Source organism: Tenrec ecaudatus, chromosome 16 (assembly GCF_050624435.1).
Source record: "Tenrec ecaudatus isolate mTenEca1 chromosome 16, mTenEca1.hap1, whole genome shotgun sequence".
NCBI classification, from domain to species: domain Eukaryota; kingdom Metazoa; phylum Chordata; class Mammalia; order Afrosoricida; family Tenrecidae; genus Tenrec; species Tenrec ecaudatus.
The window spans coordinates 2279841-2302102 of NC_134545.1; the positions used below are offsets into that span (position 1 = coordinate 2279841).

The following is a 22262-nucleotide window of genomic DNA, read 5'->3' on the forward strand; positions in this document are numbered from 1 at the left end:
TGGAAAAATGATTACCAACTTCATATGAAAGGGAAGAAGCCCCAAATTAGCAGGGAACTCTTCAAGAAGAAGGACACGGTGGGAGGGCTTGCTTTACGTGACTTTAGCACATACTATACAGCCACAGTTGTCAAAACCGCATGGTATTGGTACAATGACAGATCCTCAGACTAATGGAAAAGAACTGAAAATTCAGGGAAAAAATCATCAGCATACAGACACCTGATCTTTGATAAGGGCCCCCAAAAATATCAAATGAGAAGCAGATGCCCTCTTTAACAAGTGGTGCTTGAGAAAAATGGAGATCGGCCTGCAGAAAAATGAAGCAAGATCCTTATCTCTTTCCATGCACAAGAATAAACTCAAGGTAGATCTCAGACCTCAAGGTAAAACCCCAAATTGTTAGGGCCATAAATGAGGAAATTGGGACCAACATGAGAACGTTGGTGCAGGGAATACATAGGCTATCAGAAATACGGAAGGACACACAGAGGAGGCACAAATTGACAACTGGATATCCTGAAGGTAAAACAGCTGTGTACATCAAAAGAATTCACCAAGAGAGTCCATGGACTGGGAAAACATCTTTAGCAATGACACATCAGACAAAGGCCTTATTGCTAAAATCTACAATACTCTGCTAGCTCCCAAAAAGAAAAAGAACTAATTGCCCACTGGGGAGGTGAGCAAAGGACCTGACTAGAAGTTTGACAAAGAAGGAAATCTGAATGGCCAATAAACACATGAGAAAATGTTCCTGATCTTTAGCCTTAAGAGAAATGCAAATTAGAACAATAATGAGATACCACCTAAAACCCTCAAAGACAGCCCAATTCAAAAAAATCTGAAAGCAACAAGTGTTGGAGGGGCTGTGGTGAGATAGGAACTCTCATCCACTGCTGGTAGATCTGTAGGTATGTACTGCCACTTTGGAAATTGAGTTGGCAATATATAAAACAGATGGAGCTTGACCCAGCAATCCCCCTACTGGGTATATACCCAGAAGAGACAATAAACAAACCACGGCCAGACATCTGTGCTCCAATGTTCATTGTGGCACAGTTCACAATTGCAAGGAAATGGAAACAACCCAAATTTCCATCAACTGACAAATGGATAAAAATGTGGTACATACATACAGTGGAGTAGTATATACTCCTAAAAAAGCCATGATGAATGCATGAAGCACAATGCTGCATGGGAAGAACTGTAGGAAATTATGCTAAGTGAAGTAAGCCAAGCAGAAAAGGGCAAGTATAACATGAGTCCACTGAGTTTTAAAAAAATGCAAAGGGGGCATAGGGTAAAAGCTACTATATACAAAGACTCCAGGTAGTATGTCAGGGGCCAGACCAATCCAGGGATACATGCGGGAATTAGACCAGCTATCCCGCATCAAGCTGGGTTTGAAATGAGGCGTGCGGATGAAAGGAAAAGAAAAAGATATGTACAAAGCATGGGATCTGGAGGACTTCAATCTGATGGACTGAAGTCTCCTGTATATTTGAAGCTTGGTTTTTATACTCGTCTTACACAAGGGAATTGGTTACAAAACAAACATCAAAGAACTTAAATATTCCTAAACTCTTATCTATGCAGATGTTACTTAACTAGTCAGTTTCTTAACTTTAGAATAATAAAAGCACTAGGTTCAAGGACAATCACAAGGATATGCAAGATTCAAGAGAGCCTCAAAGAGATCCTAACAACTGAGTTATCCCTCAATGCTTTTTAGCAGCAAAGCCACAAACAACACTCATTTTGGAATGCTTTTGTCTGCAGGGCCAGAGGCACCAGGAATTAGCCATCCATCAGCTGGATGCCTCCTACAGATACATATAGTAGCCAACTAAAAAGCAGGGGGCAGGGGGAAAGAAATGGGAAACGGGGAAACAGGGCACTAGCCCACCCAAGGGAAGGGTATTGTTGATATCTTTACAGGGAAAGAGGGACCAGACTTCAACCTGATGATCCAAGATGTGAATGCAACATACTGGCATGGAGTAGGGAATCAGTAGAGAGGTCTGAGAGTCCAGCCTCAATCCCAACTACAAGGACAGCCTCCCCTCCCCCACCAAAAAAAAAAGAATTTACTTCAGAGGACAGCACAGAAACTACAGCTCAGGGAGAGGGACATGTATGATCAGAGCACACAGGAGAAAATGAAGGGGGCGGAGAGAGAGTGGAGCTCATCCAGGCTGACTCACAACGGCCAGAGGATCAACCTCCAGCAAGCACAAGCAGGAGACCACCATGCAGCCCATGTCCATCCAGACCACAACATGCCAGCAACAATGACCAAGATAACAGGGCCTCAGAGGGAAAAGACGACAAGAAAGAAGCTCCCCACGCAGACACAGCACACTGATGTGAAGGGAGATAGGAAAACAACCAAAGCACAGGACAGGGTGTGACAACAAGGAATCCACAGGCTGTGATAATAACTCTGAAGCCCAATGGACTCACTTCATACACCAAAATTAAAAGGCTGGAGGACTGGCTCAGAAAACATAATCCAGCAATTTGCTGCCTGCAAGAGACACATCTTAAGCACACAGACAAAAATAACCTAAGAATAAAGGGCTAGTGGAAAGTATACCAAGCAAATGGCAACTCAGAAAAAGCAGGGGTGGCAATCCTAATCTCCGACAAAACCGACCTCACAGTTCAAGCCATAAAAAGAGACCAGGAGGAGCACTATATGATGCTCAAAGGATTAGTAATGTACCCCAGAATAGAACGGCGAATTTAATCAAACTATTAAAAAGAGGAAAAATAATCACAAATTCAACAATCATAGTAGGTGACTTTAATACTCTGCTGTCAGAGAAAGATTACTGGGAAAGAATCTCAGCAAAGAGGCTATAGAGCTAAATACAATTTGGCAACTGGGCCTGATAGACATTTACAGAGTTTTCCATTCAAACACACAAAAAATTCATTCGTCTCAAGCCCAGATGGCTCATTTTCAATAGTAGACCACATGCTGGGACACAATTCAAGCCTCAGTAAATACAGACATATAGATATTACTCAGACATCTTTCTCAGTCACCATGCCATAAAGCTGGAGATTAATAAAAGGACGACCAGAAACGCAAGGGCAATCGATTGGAGGATCAGCAACAATCTCCTGCACTATGAATGGGTATAGGCCCTGATTAGAGAGGATATTAGAAGTTTCTAGAAACTAATGAGAACCAGAATACATCAAAACTTATGGGCAGTTATCAGAGGTAGCTTGACAGCAATAAATGCATATATTAAAAAAGAAGAGAGGTGTAAGACAGACACGTTAACACAAAACCTCCAACAACTAGAACAGAGTCAACAGATCAACACACCCCCCTCCAATAGCAAAAGAAAAATAATAAAAACCAGGGAAGACTTAAACCAGTAGGAAGACAAGAGAACAATGCAAAAGATAAATGCAGCTAAAAGCTGGTTCTATGAAAGGATCAACAGAATTGACAGACTACTGCAGAACCTAACCAAGGAAAGGAAGGAGCAAAGATAATCGCCAGGATGAGGAATGAACAGGTGTAATTACAACAGACCCCAATGAGATTAAAAGGATAATCACAAAGTACTATGAAGGACTGTATTCTAAAGAATTCAGAAACGTGGAAGGCATGGATAAATACTTGGAAAAACTGTCCCTCCATAGAATATCTCAGACAGAGATAAAGAATCTCAACAAACCCATAGCAAAAGAAGAAATAGAGAGGGTCATCAAGAACCTACCAACATAAACGCTCCCAGGCCAGATGGCTTCACAGCGGAATTCTACCAAGCTTTCATGGAAGTGTTGACTTTGATCCTCCACTGTATTCCAGAGCATAGAAACGGAAGACAAACTCCCAAACTCATTATACAGAGCCAATATAACTTTGATATCCAAACAGGGCAAAGACCCCACAGGTATAGAGAACTACAGACTGATATTTCTAATGAACATAGATGCAAAAATCATTAACAAATTATTTTTTGGCCAATAGAATACAAAAGTGTATAAAACATATCATCCACCACAACCAGGTAGTATTCATTCCAGAGATGCAGGGATGGTTTAACATCCGAAAACATCTCAATATTATACAACAAATTGATAATAAAAAGTATAAGAACCCACAATAATGTTTACAGATGCAGAAAATGCATTTGACAACATCCAACACCCATTCGTACTTAAGACACTCATGAAGATAGGAATGGAAGGTAAGTTCCTCAAGCTGATACAAGCTATCTACTAAAAGCCAAAAGGCAACATGATAGTCAATGGAAAAAAGACAAACACAATCCCATTGAAAAGGGGGACAAGGATGTCCCTTGTCCCCACTTCTATTCAATATTGCACTGGACGTCCTAACAACCTAAGGCAGCGGAAGGTCATTAAAGGTATCCAAACAGGGGACGATAAGGTGAAACTATTGCTATTTGCAGACGACATGATCCTGTACATTGAAAGCCCCCAAAGCTCCACAATGGGTATACTTACAGTGATAGAGGAATATGGAAGAGTGGCAGGATACAAGATCAACAAACAGAAGTCAGTAGGTTTGCTATACACATCAGACAGGACCATGGACGAGGAGATCAAGAAGGCAGTACCCTTCACAGTAGCCAAGGACAAACTGAAATAGCTAGGAATATATATAACTGAAAAAACTAAAGACCTAGATCAGGAAAACTATAAGACCCTACTACAGGAAACCAAAAGCAACCTCCACAAATGGAAGAACATCCCATGCTTGTGGATTGGGAGGCTCAATATAGTAAAGATGTCGATCTTGCCCAAAGCACTTTAAAAGTTTAACACTATTCTGATTCAAATACCAACAACCTTCTTCAATGAATTGGAAAAAGTGATCACTAATTTCACATGGAGAGGGAAGAAGCCCAAAATTAGCAGAGAACTCCTCAAGAAGAAGGACAAAGTCAGAGGACTCGCTTTACCTGATTTTAATACCTACTATACAGATACAGTGGTCAGAAGTGTGGTACTGGAACAATGACAGATACTCAGATCAGTGGAAAAGAACAGAAAACCCAGACGTAAAACCATCAGCATATAGATAACTCATCTTCGATCAGGGTCCCAAAACATCAAGTGGGTAGTGGTTGCCTTTTTTAACAGTGGTGCTGGAAACAATGGATATCTACATGCAGAAAGATGAAACAAGACGTTCACCTCACCTCACGCACAAGAACAAACTCAGAGTGGATCACAGACCTAGAAGTAAAATTCCAAACCATCAGGACCATCAAGGAAGGAATCAGGACAAACCTAAGAGCATTGACCCAGGGAATTCATAGGCTCGCTGCAATCTACAAATGGGATTCAAGAAGAAGAAAACACCTGCGCACCTTGAAAGACTTCACCAAGAGGGTGACAAGACAACCCACAGACTGGGAGAGGATTTTTAGTAATGACACATCTGACAAAGGGCTCATTACTAAAATCTACAACATCCTCATGGCCTGCAAAAAGAGGAAAACAGTAAACCCCCTAAAGTGGGCAGAAGAACTGAAAAGAACTTTGACCAAAAAAAAAAGAACTTTCACTAGTGAGGAGACCCATATGGCCAACAAGCATATGAGAAAGGGTTCCCGGTTTTTAGCCATAAGAGAAATGCAAATTAAAACACCCAAAAGATACCACCTAATGTCCCTGGGGTTAGCTCAAATCAGAAAATCAGAGAGCAACAAATGTTGGAGGGGCTGTGGTGAAATAGGGACCCTCCTCCACTGCTGGTGGTCATACAGATCTGTACAGCCAATGTGGGAAGCAATCTGGTGTTACTTTAAGAAAATGGAAATTGATCTAACTTATGACCCAGCCATCCCTCTACTGGGCATATACCCAGAGGAGGTAAGAAATAAAATACAACCAGGCATCTGCACTCTAATGTTTATTGCAGTGCAATTCACAATCGCAAAGACTTGGAAACAGCCTAAGTTTCCATGGATAGACAAGTGGCACATACACACGACGGAGTACTATGCAGCACTGAAAAGCACGGACGATCACATGAAACATGTCATTTCATGGGAAGAGTTGGAAGGAATCATGTTAAGCGAGGTAAGCCAATCTCAAAAGGACAGGTACAACATGAGTCCCGGAGGTCAGTACAATCAGCACGGCAGGATTAGAAGACTAGACACTCATCTCACAGTACACGGGTGGAAGCATAGGTAATCAGAGGACAGTGAGACCAAACCCAGGGAGGTACATGTGAGTCCACCACAAAGAAGGGGAAAGGGGGAAGGAGGGGGGAGAATAGGAGTGGGGAGAAACTGAAATGGTGACATGGGGGGAACAGGGCACTAACCCACCCAGGAGGAGAGTATTGGCTGCGTGTCCACAGAATTGGAATGTGCATACAGACCCCACCATGGTGCGCCAAACCAGAAGGGCAACGAAACACGTGGAGGAATGCATGAAAACACTGGACTACAGGGCTGGCGCCAACCAGAACCACCCTGACCCCCACCCTGGAAGTGTGTGCTGCCGAGAATGACACTAGACCTTCTGATGGGGGAAAGGAACTGACCTACCATACCCGGATGGAAACAGACCAAGAAGGAAAAAGAGAAAGAGGCAGTCAGCCTAGGCTCCATATGGGCACACCAAGCCCAGAGGACGAGGTCCCTGCACGGAGCTGCTGGGGCACAGAGAGGATTGTGGGTCTACCAACAGCTCAAAACATGATGTCCCCTAACTGGAGCATATGGAGAAAGGGGACAATAATGGGGACATGTGGTGGGGAGACTGTGGGAATGGAGCCTAACATCAGCAATTGGAGTAAAGTTGAGCCACAGAGCCCCTGAGGAGCCCCAAGAATGGACTTCAGGTGAGGAGGGACAGCCCCAGATCTCCCTTAGGACCAGGGGAGTAGGTCTCATTGGGACCAGCAAACAGACCTGGACCTATGCACGTTGCTTTCCTTGTCTTTCTTCAACCGTCTATTTTCTTATTGTTCGGACTAGGACATGGATGGGTTGCCTAATCACATGGGTTGGACCATAGGAGCGAATCCCAGGGAGAAGGCAATGGGGTCAATAGCCCCGGAAGGTAGCGGGGGAAGAATGAGGTGGGGAGAAGGGTTTGGTGAGCAGATGGCATCATGTACACAGGTATAGGCAAGAGATAAAACTCACAACACATGGAACCCAGGAACAGGAATGGGATTAGAGAAACCAAAAGTACAGGGGGAAGGGGGCAGAGGTGGAGAGGGTGGGAGACACCGACCACAATGTATGGCACATAACCGCACAGCCCCAGTCAGGGGGAAGAACAGAAACAAGAGGGGAAGGGAGACAGTGGTTAGAGTGAGATGTGAAAATAATTAACTATCTATAATCTATCAGGGTGGGGGGCGGGGAGGAGAGAAAAAGAGGACCTGATCCTAAGGGCTTAATGGTAAGTAAATGTCCAGAAAAGAACAATGGAATATATGTACTAATAAGTTGGATACAATTGATGTATGGTTTGTAAGAGACCCCAATAAAATGATTAACAAAAGAGAAAATGTTGAAAAAAATGAAAATAAATAAATAAATAGACTGGAATTCCATGATGCTCACCTTCCTGACACAATCACTGAAAACAAAAGGGTGCATAAGCAAATGTGGTGAAGAAAAATGATGATCCCTGGCTATCAAAAGATACAGCGTCTGGGGTCTTAAAGGCGTGAAAGTAAACAGTGGCCATCTAGCTCAGAAGCAACAAAGCCCACATGGAAGAAGCACACCAGCCTGCGTGATCGTTATGTGCCAAAGGGATCAGGTACCAAGCATCAAAGAACAAAAAATCTTATCATTGTGAATGAAGGGGAGTGTGGAGTGGGGTCCCAAAGTCCATCTGTAGGCAACTGGATATCCCCTTACAGAAGGAATGTGGGGAGGAGACGAGCCAGTTAAGGTGCAGTAGTGTAGCAGCGATGAACCATATAACTTTCTTCTAGTTCTTAAATGCTTCCCTACCCCCTCCCCCACTATCATGATCCCAATTCTATCTTACAAATCTGGCTAGACCAGAGGATGTACACTGGTACAGCTAGGAACTGGAAACAACGGAAATCCAGGACAGATGATCCCTTCAGGATCAGTGGTGAAAGTGGCGATACCAGGAGGGTGGAGGGAAGGTGGGGTAGTAAGGGGGAACCGATTACAAGGATCTACATATAACCTCCTCCCTGAGGGACAGACAACAGAAAAGTGGGTGACGGGAGACACCAGACAGTGTAAGACATGACAATAACAATTTATAAATTATCAAGGGTTCATGAGGGAGGGTTTAGGGAGGGAGGGGAAAAATGAGGAACTGATACCAAGGGCTCTAGTAGAAAGCAACTGTTTTGAGAATGATGAGGGCAACAAATGTGCTTGACACAATGGATGTATGTATGAATTGTGATGAGTTGCATGAGCCCCTGATAAAATGATTTTTTAATTTAAATACATAGCTTTGAAATAAAAACTATGTAGTACTGGTAGTAGCAGCAGCAGTTAGTAGTGGTTGTAACTAGTCATGGTAGTAGTTGGTAGCAGTTGTAGTGAATGGCAGTTCATGGAAGTGGTAGGAATTAATGGTAGTGGAAGCAGTAGTAACTACGAGTGGTTGTCTCCAGACATGGTGGTAGGAGTTAGCAGTGCTTGGTGGCACTCAGTGCATGGTACTAATAGTGGTAGTTGGTAGTGAATGGCAGTTGATAACAGTGGTGGTAAAGAATGGTGGTGGTCACAGTAGTAAATATTGGTGATGGTAACTAGTCACGGTGGCAGTACATGGCACTAGTGAATGGTAGTTGATGACTGGTGGAGGTAGAGAATGGTGGTGGTAGCAGTAACTAGTAGTCATGGTAACTAGTCACGTGGCAGTGTGTAGCACTAGTGGATGGTAGTTGATGACAGTAGTGGAGGTAGAAGAGAATGCGGAAGGAGTAGTCATCGGGGTTGAGATGATCACCAAGGTTCTGTTTTGGGGGGCACCTCTGAAATTCCTGGGGTTGCTCACTTCCTGGCTATGGGTGGGTTTCACAGTGTGCATGGTCCTCTGTAGGGGGAGTGTCCTCTGCCCTCTGTTTTGGGAGCATCTTTAGTTCACCTTTGAGCTTTGAACTGCCTTCACTTTCACATCCTGCAGGAGGAGCCTGACCTTGGCTGGTGGCCTGGAGTTCAGAGAACCAGCCTGTCCTTCTGTGGGGCGGGAGGGGGTGGGGCAGCCTGGGCCCCGGGAGGTAGGTACATGCTTACAGCTTGGCAAACGTGGGCAGAGGAGGCGGGGCAGCCTAGGCCCCAGGGGGTAGGTGTGCATAGCTTGGGAAGTAGAGGAAGGGGGAGAGGAGACTTGGCACCAGGCTCCAAAGACACAAATGTCCAGGTGAAATTATGCCCAGCAGGGCAGTGGACAGGGCGGCCAGGGCTCCTGGAGGTGGCAGGTGTTCCCTCTCAGACAGTCACTGCTAGTGACCGGTTTTCTCAGTTGGGGTGCCATGGGGACCCTGTTTAGACATCCAGATCAGTCAGCCAGGTCAGGGTTAGGGGCATGAGACAGAGACAGAGCCAGGCGGTGGGGTATGAGCCAGGGCCAGAGGGTGGAACAGGGTTAGGGGTGGGGGTGGGACAAGGTTAGTTCTAAGGCTGTAACAGTTCCGGCTAGGGGTATAGGACAGTGTCAGGAATGAGGCCCAGAGTTAGTGGCTAGGAATTAGGAGTTAAGATTAGGGTTATGAGTTAGGAGTTACAATTAGGGTTAGGTCCCCTTATAGAAGGGTCGCGGGGAGGAGACAAGCCAGTCAGGGTGCAGTGTAGCAATGATGAAACATACAACTTTCCTCTAGGTCTTAAATGCTTCCTCCCCCCACTATCATGACCCAATTCTACCTTACAAATCCGGCTAGACCAGAGGATGTACACTGGTACAGCTAGGAACTGGAAACACAGGGAATCCAGGGTGGATGATCCCTTCAGGACCAGTGCTGAGTGGTGATACAGGGAGGATGCAGGGAGGGTGGGATGGAATGGGGGAACAGATTGTAAGGATCTACATATAACCTCCTCCCTGGATGGGCAAGATATGACAAAATAATAACAATTTATAAATGATCAAGGGTTCATGAGGGAAAGGGGAGCGGGGAGGGAGGGGAAAAATGAGCAGCTGATACCAAGGGCACAAGCAGAAAGCAAATGTTTTGAGAATGATGATGACAACATATGTACAAATGTGCTTGACACAATGGATGGATATATGGATTGTGATAAGAGTTATACAAACCCCCAATAAAATGATTAAAAAATAAAATTTAATTTAAAAAGTAGGAAAACAGGGTTAGGGGTTAAGGTGAGTGTGTAGGATTAAGATTAGGGTTAAGGTTAGTGGCTAGGGGTCAAGATTAGGGTTAGGATTTTGAGGTTAGAGCTAGGAGTTGGGGGTTAAGATTAGGGTAAGGGGTTGGACTATTAGCTATTGGCTAGGGCTATAAGATGAGGGTTGGGACTAGGAATTGGGGTTAAGGTCTGGGTTAGAGGTCAGGGCTAGGGGCGAGGTCTAGGGTGGGTTTGCTGGGAAGGGCCTCTGCTGCAGGTTCATAAGAAGCACTGTTTCTACCAGATAGAGGAGCGGGGCCTGGTGTGGGTGTTCAAGTGCCCACAGCCCTCAGGATACAAGTGAAGTGCCCCGCAGCACGTCGTGGACATCCAATGACACACACACACACACCTGTGTCCCCGTGGCTGGGATGCTAGGTAGTGGGGTTTCCGTGGAGCTCCAGGCTGAGAGTAGGAAGGAAGGCTGGCGGCCTGGCAGCCTGCCCCGAGATGACAGGACCCAAGCCCTACAGGCTCCAATAACCTGGAAAGACTTCCTGCTGGATGGGCCCCGGGCCTGCAGGCACTGCACGGTGGCTCCTCCAGCCATCGCCTCCGTCCCTCCCACCAAATGGCCTTCCTTTTCCCGAGGGGCCTGGCTGAGGTGGGCAGCCGCCTGCCTGGATGAAGCGATTCAGCTGTGGGCAGTGGCTGAACTGTGCCTGGATAAAACAAGCCAGCTCATTAGCAGGGGCTGTGGCAAGGAGCTCTCCAGCAGCCAGGAGGGGAGTGGGCTTCCGGCCCCTAGGTCCTAGCACAGTGACCCTCCTTGGTCCAGTAGACAGCTGTGATACCAGAACCAGAACAGAGGAGCCAGGGCAGCGGGCTTCCTAGCCCACAGAGCAAGGGCTTTTGGCTAGGAGGCTGCCGCATAGAATGCGGTGCCTGCTCAGGAGTAGCTCCAGGTGGGGGCTTCAGGCTGAGGTTCATAGCAGAGTGCCATGCCCTTTAGGTATTTAGTGTCAGTCGTGACCACTGACTGTGGACGCCCCCGGAAACCACACCCCAGAAACACACACCACAGGACCCCAGAGCCATTCCCTCAGGATGCTTCTTTCATAGCGCTGATGGGGGTCTCACCTTGGGAGGGGCTGCAGCTAGCCCAGCGTCCTTGGAGCCCCAAAGGCCTGGCTGGAGGGCAGCAACAGAGGAACCTGATAGAGCGAGCAGCCCTGTCACAGGGAGGTCAAGGTCACTGCTGTGGCCCAAGGGCACAGCCATGCCTGGGGGGCTCATCCTTCCTTCCACTGGAGAGGCAAAGGCAGGTGCGCGCGCACACGTGCATCCAATCAGTTCCAAGTCATAGCATCCTACAGGACAGAGCAGGGCTGGCCCCTGTGGGTTTCCACGATGCTAACTCCTTGTGGGAGTAGAAAGCCCGGTCTTTCTCCCACGGGGTGCCAGGTAGTTTTGAACACGGTATAACCACTGTGCTGCCAGGGCCGGCCAACATGCAGCAACTCTGTAAAGGCAGCTGCTTGTCAAGACTGCCTCTCCTGGCCAGACCCAGCCTCTCCCTTAGCCTGGCATCCACCCTCCCTCCCTCCCTGTGACCTTGAGCCTCCTCCAGTTAAACAGGTCCAGGTGTCAAGGTCACCCCCTCAAACAAACCCCCAGGAAAGCCAAACAAAAGACTGAAGGTTCCTCTGCCTAGAGGCGCTTTGGAAGAAAGGTCTGGTGATCTACTTCCCCCAAACCTGACACTGGAACCCCAGTTCAGGGAGCCGAGTAGTGCTCTGACTCACATTAGGGGCGGAGGGGGGGGGGGAATAAAGGGGGAGCCAAGAGTCAGAAATGGCTTGTGGGCCGAGGCTTGGTTTCTGGCTTTCCAGCACCCCATTATCAGCAGCCCCACCCAGTACCGCCACGCCTCCCTGTGCACCCACGGCCCTTGTTTGCTCAGCAGGGGCTGGGTGGGGGGGGGAGGGGCAGGCCGGCTGCTGTGCCCTTCCTCCGCAGAGATGGAGGGTGTGTTTTGGCTTCCCTCCAAATACAAGTCCATGTGTGGCAGCCCTACCTGCACTGAGCAAGTCCACGGGCGCCACGTTCCTGAACCTGTGTGGCCCTTCTGGTCATTCTGGCCCCACCACAGATGCTCCCCGACAGGTAGCCTGCTTCTCGGCTGCCCACTAGCCACTGAGTCATTTTGGACTCACAGAGACCCTACAGGGCAGAGTCGGGCTGTGCCATGTCAGTCATCCCAGGAGCAGATGGCTTCACCCTGGAGCCGAGCAGTCCCAGGCTGAGCCCACTGTGCCACTGGGGCTGCTTCTGACAGATTCCCACAATGCCAAAATCATTGCCATGGGGTAGGGCAGAGCTGTCCCTGTAGGTCTGTCTCCCTGGCTGTCAGTCTCCCAAGGAGTGGCTGGTGGGCTCTAACATCTGGACCTTGGGGTCAGCAGCCCGTGCAATCCACCACACCCCAGACCCCTCTACAGACCACAGGATTGTGCAAGCCTACATTGTCTGCACCCTGGAAAACGCCTTTAGTCCATGACCTGCTTTACTGTGTGGTCGGGCAAACCCAAAATACCTCCAAGGTCCCTCTGCAGTCAATGAGTGACTGGCCTGTCCCCCAAAGTCCCTGAAGTACCCTGACTCTCTGAGGACCCCCACCCTCTGCTGCTGGGCCCCGGGATGGACACCCGGCACACTGGCCTGGAATGGAGTGCGGCACTTGGTGAACCTGGGGCGGCTGGCAGAGCTGTCCACCTTCACAGCTGCCCACAGCCCTGTCTTCCTCCTACGGTGGCTGGTGGGGCAGCTGCCCGGCACCAGGTCACGTTGTCATAACTTCAGAATAGGCCATTTCTAGCTGGCCGGAGCCCTGCAAGTAGGCAGGGCTGGAGCGACCTTCCCGTGCAGAGGTACCAGCCCACTGAGAGGAAGGCCATTGGGAAATCGATGAAGCAAGTCAGTTTGTTTTGAAAACCCAAACGGAAAAACCTGAGCTCTTGTACGCTTCAGGCACTGATACAGGTACCGGGATGGCCCTCCTCCTTCCCTCTGCCTGCCACCTGGCTGATTCCTACTCAGAGCCACCTGGGGGGGGGGAATGGGGGGGGACGGACAGACGGTTTACACTCCCACCCCTGCCGTTTCCACTGGGCAGACAGCCTGGTGAGTTACAACTGCTGGCCTGTGGTCAGAAGCCCAATAAGTAAGCCAGGACCCAGCAGGGCTAGGGGGGCATCTCTGAGCTGTACAGAGTTTCATCCCAGCCCCGGGGCCTTGGTCTGTGAGCAGCAAGTGGGAGCCAGGCGATGCAGTCCCTCCAGATGGAGACTTAGATTCCAAGGAGGGCAGCTGGGGGACACAAAGAAAGGCGCTGCAGGCAGAAAACCTCAAGAGTTCCCCAGAGACCCAGGTGGACCCCTCAGGGTCGTGCTTCAGACAGTGCTGTGTTCCACTGGCAGTAGAATCGGGTCTCAAGGCCTTCCTGGGAGGTCTGCTGGTGGAGGCGCGACCACCTACTCCAGCGCCGCCGCCCACCCCCTGCGTCACGTGCTTCCGCGCCCCCGCACCTCTCCCTTCCAGCAGCCCTGACCACGCGCGGCGCCCTTCACCCTGGCGGCCTGAGAGGAAGCCCAAGAGGGCAAGGGCAGGGTTCCTGCTGCCGGCGGCGGGTGGGCTGCCATCACCTGCAAAGCTGCAGGTACAGGCCTGGCTGTCCGTGAGCGGCGGCGCGTGCACACTCGCGGACTTCAGCACCCGGGCCGGCTCCCTCCTGCGCTGGCGGGCGTGGCGGTGGGGAGGGCGTCTCAGTAGGTCCAGGTGTGCTTCATAGACACACACTCCCCCTCCCCACTGCCTCTCGCTCAGGGGCTGCGCGCCCCGGCGCCCCCGACCCCGCCGCGCGCGCTCACATCCCCCGCGCGCCCACCGGCCTTACCGGATCCGCCGCGCGGTGACGGCGTTGCCCGTGTATGGGCGCAGCACGGCCAGGAAGAGCAGCCGCATCCCGCCGCCGCCGGCCCGACCCTCGCTCCCTGGACGCCGCTCTCCGCTCCGCGGGCCGGTCGCGGCCGGGGCGGGGCCGGCGGGGAGGGGCCGGCGGGGAGGGGCCGGCGGGGCGAGGCCGGGAACGGCCGCGAGTGGGCGCTCACTGCCGGTGGAAGCCCGCCGCGAGGCCCCAGGGCCAGGGCGGGGACCCGGGGCCTGATTGCGTGCGCGAGGGGCGGGGGGGTGGCGACTAGGGGGAGGCTGTGGGGGTCCAGGTGGTAAGGAGATTTGGAAGAGTTTAGGGGTCCAGTCTAGGAAGTAGGAGGGGAGGCCAAGGGTCAGTGGGGAGATGGGGGATCTGACCAGGGGGACATGGGGGAAGTTGAGGTCTGACCCAGGGTTGGGGGCCATTGCCTATTTCACCACCACCACCAGTGAGGAGAGGCCCTCCCCACCCTGTCTGTTTGCAGGCCTCTGGGCCCTTCCCAGCCTCCTTTCAGGGGGCCATGTCTCGAGTCCTGTCTGATTCTTTCCCAGACCCAACCAGAACCAAACCCACTGCCATCGAGTCAGTCCATGCGGACTCACAGCAACCCAACAGGGCTGGGTAGAGCTGCCCCTGTGGGCTTCTGAGAGGGTAACTCTGCAGAAGAAAACCACTTTTACCCTCAGAGCCGCTGGTGGTTTCAAACTATTGACCTTGCAGTTAGTAGCCCAATGCGTAAGCACTCCACAATCAGGCTTTCCAGTCACTCCAAAACCAGGCAGAGGAGACCCACGTGGGTCAAGTGTGAGGCCCTGCATTGACCCCTGGGAGGTCCCCTTGTGTGATGCTGGGAGTAGCATTTCAGAAGGAAAGTTGAAGGACCCTCCAGGGGCCCAAGGCTCTCAATGCAGAGGCCAGCTGACAGCAGTTTGTGAGTACTGGGTTGTTCCGATACTGCTAAACAAGAAGGGTGAAGGTTCAAGGCCACCCGGAGGTGCCTCATAAGAAAGGCCTGGTGACCTAGCTGCTAAAAGTCAGGCCACGAAAACCCCAAAGAGCCCTGTCCTCTGAGCCCCACCAGAGGGACCCCAGGGAAACGCTGAATGGGTGCAAGAGGGGCTTGGCATGACCCAGGTGTGCCCTGTTCAGCTGCCTGCCTCCTGCCCCCAGGCTTCCGAGGCTCTGGTCATTGCAGGAGCAGGTGCCTCCTCTCAGGCCTGTGAGGGAGAACTTGAGCAGCTCTGACCCTCAAACCCGGCCAGGGAAACTGACCTCACCTGATTCCCTACCTGCCACCTGCCTTCTTTCTGAAGCTCACGTGCTGCCCGCGGGGCCTGTGCTGTGAGAGTGATGGCCCAGCTCAGGCATCACTCCCACCCCGGTGTGCAGTACAGTCCTGCCCAGAGAAAACCAGAGCCAATGCCCATGGCGCCCGTTCCCTCGTGGAGGCCAGCCATGGGTCAGAGCAGCCAGGTCTTCTGTTCCCTGTCCTCTGACTGTCTGTGGGGGCCTGTGTTCAAGTCCCTGGGCCAGCTGAAATGCGTGACCCAGCCCTGGCCGCCTTAAAGCAGCAGCCTGCAGACTGGTGTGTGGCATGCTCCCTCCAAAGGTTCCAGGGTAGGGTCTGTTGTGGGCTGCAGCTCCCTTCCCCCTGCCCCCCCCATACCTTCCTGTTTGCCTGCCGAGCCCCCTCTTCTTGTTCTGGTTCCTATGGGGCCCCTGCGAGTTAGACAGACTGGGCACTGGGTGGCCCCAGAATCCATCTCCAGATATCCACACAAGGCTTTTTCCTTGAGTTCTCCTCTGGGTTCTGGGGGTTAACGTGTTGGCTACTGGCCTGATGGAGACCGATGGACCCTGAGACTGGGCCGCTTAAATACCCTTCAAACCTAGACCTGACCTCACATCCCCACCCCACCCCACCCCCACCCCAGCCCGGGAGCTTCTTGTCAGAGCAACCAACAGACAGGCCTGCAAGGTGAGCAGTAACACCGGAGAGGAACCTGCCCCGCAGAACCATCGGCCGGGCAAGACCGAAAGGGCAGCCTTTGTCCCCAAACAAAGCTGGGAGCGGGGAGCAATGGAACCGGGGAGCCAGGCAGGGATGTGGAAAGAGTACTGTATAACCAGTGTCCGTGAAACAAAATGTCTATCAGCCGCCCAAAGAGAAACACATTTGCTCTTGATCTAAGCCACAGTAAAGCTGCTTCTAGAAAGTGGAGGAGATATGGGGGTGGAGTAGGGGCCTTCTCCTCCCCAGGCCTGCCTTCAGCCCCCTCAGAACCGGGGCAGAAATGAGGTCTCCCCAAGACCAGGCCTTTCTCCCCACTTTGCTCCCTTCCTCTGGGGCGCTTAGTTCTCAGATTTGACAAGAGGGAAGGGGAGGGGCAGGTTTCCCTCTGTGTGAGCTCCGTGACCCCTGGGGAAAAGGCACGGTTTCTTTCTGAGAAAAGTTCTGGGCTGACATCTGATTTAGACCATCTCTGAAGGACAAGCTCAGCTCAACCCGCTGAGTGGCTAGGCCCGGGTCACGCGATCTCTCTGGCTCTGGATGCCTTGTGGTTTGAGCCCGTGTACAAACAGCGTGTACCACAGAGGGGCACTGCTCCCTGCTCCGCCATCCTCCCAATTAGGTCAAGCCCATGGCTGCAGCAACGTTGCCAGCCCATCTCGAGGGGCTCTCTCTTTTCTGCTCTGACGTTGCCGGGCACGATGCCCTCCTCCAGGGACTGGTCCTTCCTGATAGGCGTCTACAGGAGGCAAGACCACCCTCGCTTCAGGAGAAAGCTGGTTGTGGTTCTCGTGGGACTCGGTTTGTTGTTCTTCGAGCAGTCTGCAGTACTTCCAGCACCCTTTGCCAACACGCTCATTGAAAGGTGCCGGTTCTTCTTTTACCGTCTTCCTCACCCCGTTGTCCAACTTTCACATGCACACGAGGCCACTGAACACACCACGGCTTGGGTCGGGCGACACCCCTGCTTTCCGACACTTTGGGAACCACCAGCAGCAGTGGCTCCTGAGGGGAAGCAGGGGCCGGGTGCTGGGGGCCTGTTCAGTAGAGTCTGGTGGTGCACTAAGGTTAACCTCATGGATTCAAACCCACCGTTTGCCCTGTTGGAGAAAGCCATGGCAAGAGGCTTCATTAAAGACACCCCCCTGGGGCTGCTTTGTCCTACAGGGCGCCCCAGTCATAGCCCTGGGCGTGTCTATGGAATCCCTCCTGACTAGGGGTGCCCCTGTAGGACAGAGCTGTCCCCATCTAGGCTGGGCCGCCACTCACTAGGCCATTTTTGGCCCATGGTTGGCTTTGCCTTGAGTTCGGTGGACTTGTCATAAGCTATGGGCAGTCCATTTATCATGTAGAGTATGATTTTTTTCCTGGTTCGCTAGATATTTTGTGCAATTATTGGTTCTCCTTTCTGGCTCTAGACAGTCCTCTGGGGGAGGTTGTTTCTGTGCCTGAGACCTGCCTGGGTACACAGTCTGACATCTCCGGCCTTCACCTTCGCTCTCGTGCTCCCACCCCTCAGTGAAGAGCCCATCTGTGGTAGTGAATCTTGTCTGTCAGTCGGCTCATGGCCTGGTGATGCTTCCTTGTGGGCGTGGCCTTCTCAGGAGGATTCTGGGAACTTCCTGTCTTTCTCCCTGGAGGTGGGACACTCTCTGTGTCACCTTCCTCCTGGCTAGCCACTCAGAGAGCTGGAGGAGCCAATGCTGAGATGTGTCCACCGGCATTGGATCCACAGGAGTTTCCAGCCACCGACCTGTGATCTTCCTGCATGCGGAATCATTGAGTGTGCTGCGTGCATCTGAAGAGGAATTCATGAACTAGTATCGGACTTATGGGCTAATATCGGGCTTTTGGACTAGCTGTGGACTGGGTTAGGATGTTTTCTCAATATACAATTGCTCTTTGATATAAAGCTCTCTCTTACACATATTTGAGTGTCTCTGGATTTGGGTCTCTAGTCCACTCGGACTCACACACCGTCTTTCTCTGCAGGGACTGGAAACACCCTTATCAACAGACTGGGTAACGTGAGGGACCTGCTGCCACTCCTGCCCCTTCCTGTGAGACCCAACCCGAGAAGTTAAATGCCCACGTCCCTAATGCTCCTCTGCTCCAAGGCTGAGGTCGTTGCTGGTTAGCTGTGGGAGGGGGAAGGACGGATGTGTTAGTATCTTGTTCAAACAGGAGGAAGCGGAAGTTGCTTGCTTCCCCCTCCTCCTTCCTCTCCTCCCTCCTCCTGTGTGTGTGTGGGGGGGGGGGAGGGGGTGTTCCTCCTTCCTCAGATCTTCTGTGGGGAAGAACCCTCGGGGCAGATGGGGCAGCTCTGGAGGGTCAGGTGAGGTGAGTGCCTAGGGAAAAACATTCGTCATATCAGAACGCAGTTTCCTGACCACACTCTCACATCCTTCTTCCCAAGCGCTCCGACAGCTGGGCCGGCCCATGGCGGGAACAGGTGTCAGGGGGGCCTTGGCTGACACCCCTGGCCCGCTGGCTCCCTGCTCACCAAGGTGGCTGCCTGGGTTATGTGCAGCCAGGTCAGGGGAACCGGTGTGTCCCAGAAGTGGGGCAGCCAGAGTAGTCCTCGGAAGCCAGGATGGTGAGGCTTTGTCTCCGTGCCAGGAGGGAACAGCCCCTGGAGAAGGACATCACGCTTGGAAGAGGGTCAGTGGAAGAGAAGATTCTCCTCCGTGGGAGGGACTGACAGGTGCTGTCACAGTGGGGCTCACTCACAGCACAGTCATGAGGAGGGGCCACGACCTGGCGGTGTCTCACTCTGCTGCATGTGGATAGGGTCGGCATCCACCAACCACAAGGGCAGTTGCGATGGAGAGCCCCGAAATCCACCGTGTGAGCGCTCCACCCACCCATGGTCAGTCCCGAGTGACCTCCCTCCCATGGGGCTACACAGAGCTGAGTGGGGCCTGTCAGACACCTGCTGCAGGGCAGAGGAGGCCCCGCTGCGTGGGTGCGCTGGCCTGAGTGCTGCCCACCACGCTCTGGACCGGCGTGGTTTGAGGAAGCTGGAGCTGTGTGTCCGGGTGGCTGCCGCAGCCGGGGTGAGCCATGCAGATGTGAAACAAGAAGCCGTAACATAATAGGGAACCCCGGCATCCTGGCTCCTGTTCCTGGGGGGCTGGGCCACTGTCAGGAAGCATCACCAGGTGGAGGTAAGAAACCCAGCCGGGCCTTGGCCATGTGGAGCCCCTGGGGCAATCCCTGGCTGCTCCTTCGCACCAGAAACCTCCTCCCCTTGACAAGACCAGCCTACTCTGGTTCCACTATACCGAGAACCTGGACAAAGGCAGGCCCCATCCCTCCCCAGCGCCCACAGGCACAGGCTCCGGGGGGTGGGGGGACCAAGTTCAGCCACCAACCAAACATGTGCCGTGGAGCTGATTCGGACCCTGGCAGGACAGAGCAGAGCGGCCTCCTGTCACCCTCCAGCGAGGCAGCAGACAGCCTCCACGCTCGCCCCTGGGACACCCACTCTCCTGATGTCAGTCTCTGTGTGGCCTCAACGTGTCCCCTGAGGACAGCCTGGAGTCCTAAGCCCTGGTTGTCTGAAGGTGAGCTGGTTTGGAAGTGGAATTCCTGGAGGGGAGGCCATACTGGAGGGTCTGATTCCACCAGAGAGGGTCACTGAACCAGGGCCCTATGCAGAGAGGCAGAGGCAGAGGGTAGAGGCAGGCACAAGTGGGGCTGGTGCAGCTCCAGTCCAAGGGCTAAGGAGGGCGCCGGGGCGGGGCGGGCTCTGAGGGAGGAAGGGCCTGTTCAGACTGAGGCTCGCTCGCTCGCAGCCTGTGCGAGGAAAGGCTGTGGATTCTGAGTCGCTCACAGTGTACCGTGAGTCATTACAGCAGTGTCGGGAACGAGGGCAGTCGGGAGAGGGGGCTCTCAGCTCCAAGTAACAGGAAACCCACCGGTTTTCTGCCAGTGTGCCCGGCTGTGGTGGCGTGTGTCCCTGTCATGCTGGAGACCATTCCACCAGTCTTCTGTATCTCAGCAGGGTCACCTCGGGGGACAGGCCTCAGTGGAGCTTCCAGACAAAGGCAGAACAGGAAGAAGGAGGAGAACAAGTAGCCACTGACACCCGACTGGACCTGACAGCCCCTAACAGCAAGGACGAATCCCTCTCACGGCCACGGAACAGAAATCTTCTCCCAGCCAGCTCGGGTTGCGTGTCCACCCGTGGGTCAGTGGCTGCAGGCTGCATTGGAGGGCAGGGGCCACATGGTTTGAACCTGGACTTCTGAATGAAACCAGGTTTCTAACCGCGCAGCGATGGATGGACGGCTCACGCAGCCTGCAGAGGCCTGGAAGTTGCACAGACACGAGTTGAGTCAGTGTCTCCCGACTGCATGGGCCGCTCGGTCGACAGGAGTGGAATGAAGAAGAGGCGGAGAACACGCGAACTGAGTGAACTAAAGGTTCTGTTTGGAAGGAGAGCGTCGTGCTGATGTTAATGGGTCATTCTCACCAGAGGATCACATCGGTGGAAGGCTGTCCCATGAAGTGTTCTGCCTCGGTGGAAGTGAGGGATGCCCTGCCAGCGAATGCAGTAGCCATTAGGCAATTGTGGCCTTCGGGCATTTTCTATTCTCCTTAATTTCTTGTTGAGATTTAGGTAAACGTTTACTGGGCATATTGGTTTTCCACTCAACAATCCAGAGACAGTTTGTTCCCGGGCCTTCACTGCCAATCCCCACACACTGTGACCATGCTCCTCCGTGGCTAGCATGGCTGAAGGCCAGACTTTCCACATGCTACTTACAGCTGACGTGCACTGGAAGAGCCACGCGGGGCTGAAGACTGCTGCATTGGGCAGCATCGGTATCGCCGATTGTCTTCCTGCTACACAGGAAACACTAGACTCTGAGCGGTTAACTGAAAGTGTCGTGGTTCAAACTCACCACCGGTTTGGAGGGAGAAAGATGAGGCTGTGTCCTCCTGTAAAGCTCCACAGCTCGGAAAACCCTGCCAGGACCCGAGTCAGAATCTGCCACAGGCTGGACGGCAGCAGGGTGCTGAGAGAAAGGAGAGAGAAGGGAGGGGTGAGGAATCGGGCGAGCTGGAGAGTGTGTGCCTGCCTGCAGAGAGGAAGTGCCAGCCAGTGTGGGCAGCAGGCTGTGGCCAGCGCAGATGCAGGTGGGTTTGCACAGTCTGCTGTCCTGGGACTTAGTGGCTTAAAATCATCACCACTGAATGATCCAAGTCAAATAACAACTAATCATCTGCTGCTGATTCTGTCATTTGAGTTGGGGCCCAGCAGGGTGGTTTCCTTGATGGTCTCTTGTGTGGCTCTGGTGCTGGGTTAGCCTCCTTTTCCACAGTCTCAGAGTCTCCCTCCACACAGGGTAGCTGAGCTGCTTACAACAGCAGAAAAGTGGAAACATCCAGACTTTCTTAGAGCTTAAACTGAGACCTGGGCCACTTCTGCCACATTCTATTGGCCACAGAAGGTCACAAGGCCAGCCCTGTGGGCTGTGACCTTCGAAAGAGTCTGAATAAATGCGTGAAGGATGGGAGAGGCGCAGCCACCACCATAATCAACTGCAGGGTCTTTTCATCACCCCCAAAGCAACCCATACCCATTGCCCTTCCCTCTAAGCATGCGGTGTGTTGCTGTTGAGTCGATTGGGACTCATTGTGGGCTTGTGCGTGCAGAGAACTGCACCCTTCGGTGTTCAAGCCTGGGCCCTTCCGGATTGCCAGACCTTACTTCTGCAGTGCAGCTCTGAGTGGTTTGACCCACCAGCCTCTTAGTGAATCGTTCACAGTGTTTAACCACATGCCCGACCCAGGGAATCTTCCCACTAACCCTAGACAGCCACTCATCTTTCTGATTCTATTTGAGTTTAATTTAGCTTTATCCCTGGTGGTGTAGTGGGTTAAGCCCTCAGCTGCCAGCTGAAAGGCTGATGGTTGAAACCCACCAGCCATTTCTGACGGG

The 22262-nt window shown here is 52.3% G+C and overlaps 1 protein-coding gene across 1 annotated transcript in view; it reads right to left on the bottom strand.

Annotated features, from left to right (window-relative positions):
• GLT1D1 (glycosyltransferase 1 domain containing 1) overlaps nt 1–14389 on the bottom strand; it is a 77843-nt gene extending 63454 nt beyond the window's left edge. The window contains exon 1 of the mRNA XM_075535121.1: nt 14266–14389. Coding sequence (XP_075391236.1) covers nt 14266–14333 — 68 coding nt within the window. The 5' untranslated portion in view covers nt 14334–14389. The remainder of the gene's footprint in view (nt 1–14265) is intronic.
• Nucleotides 14390–22262: the final 7873 nt, after the last annotated feature.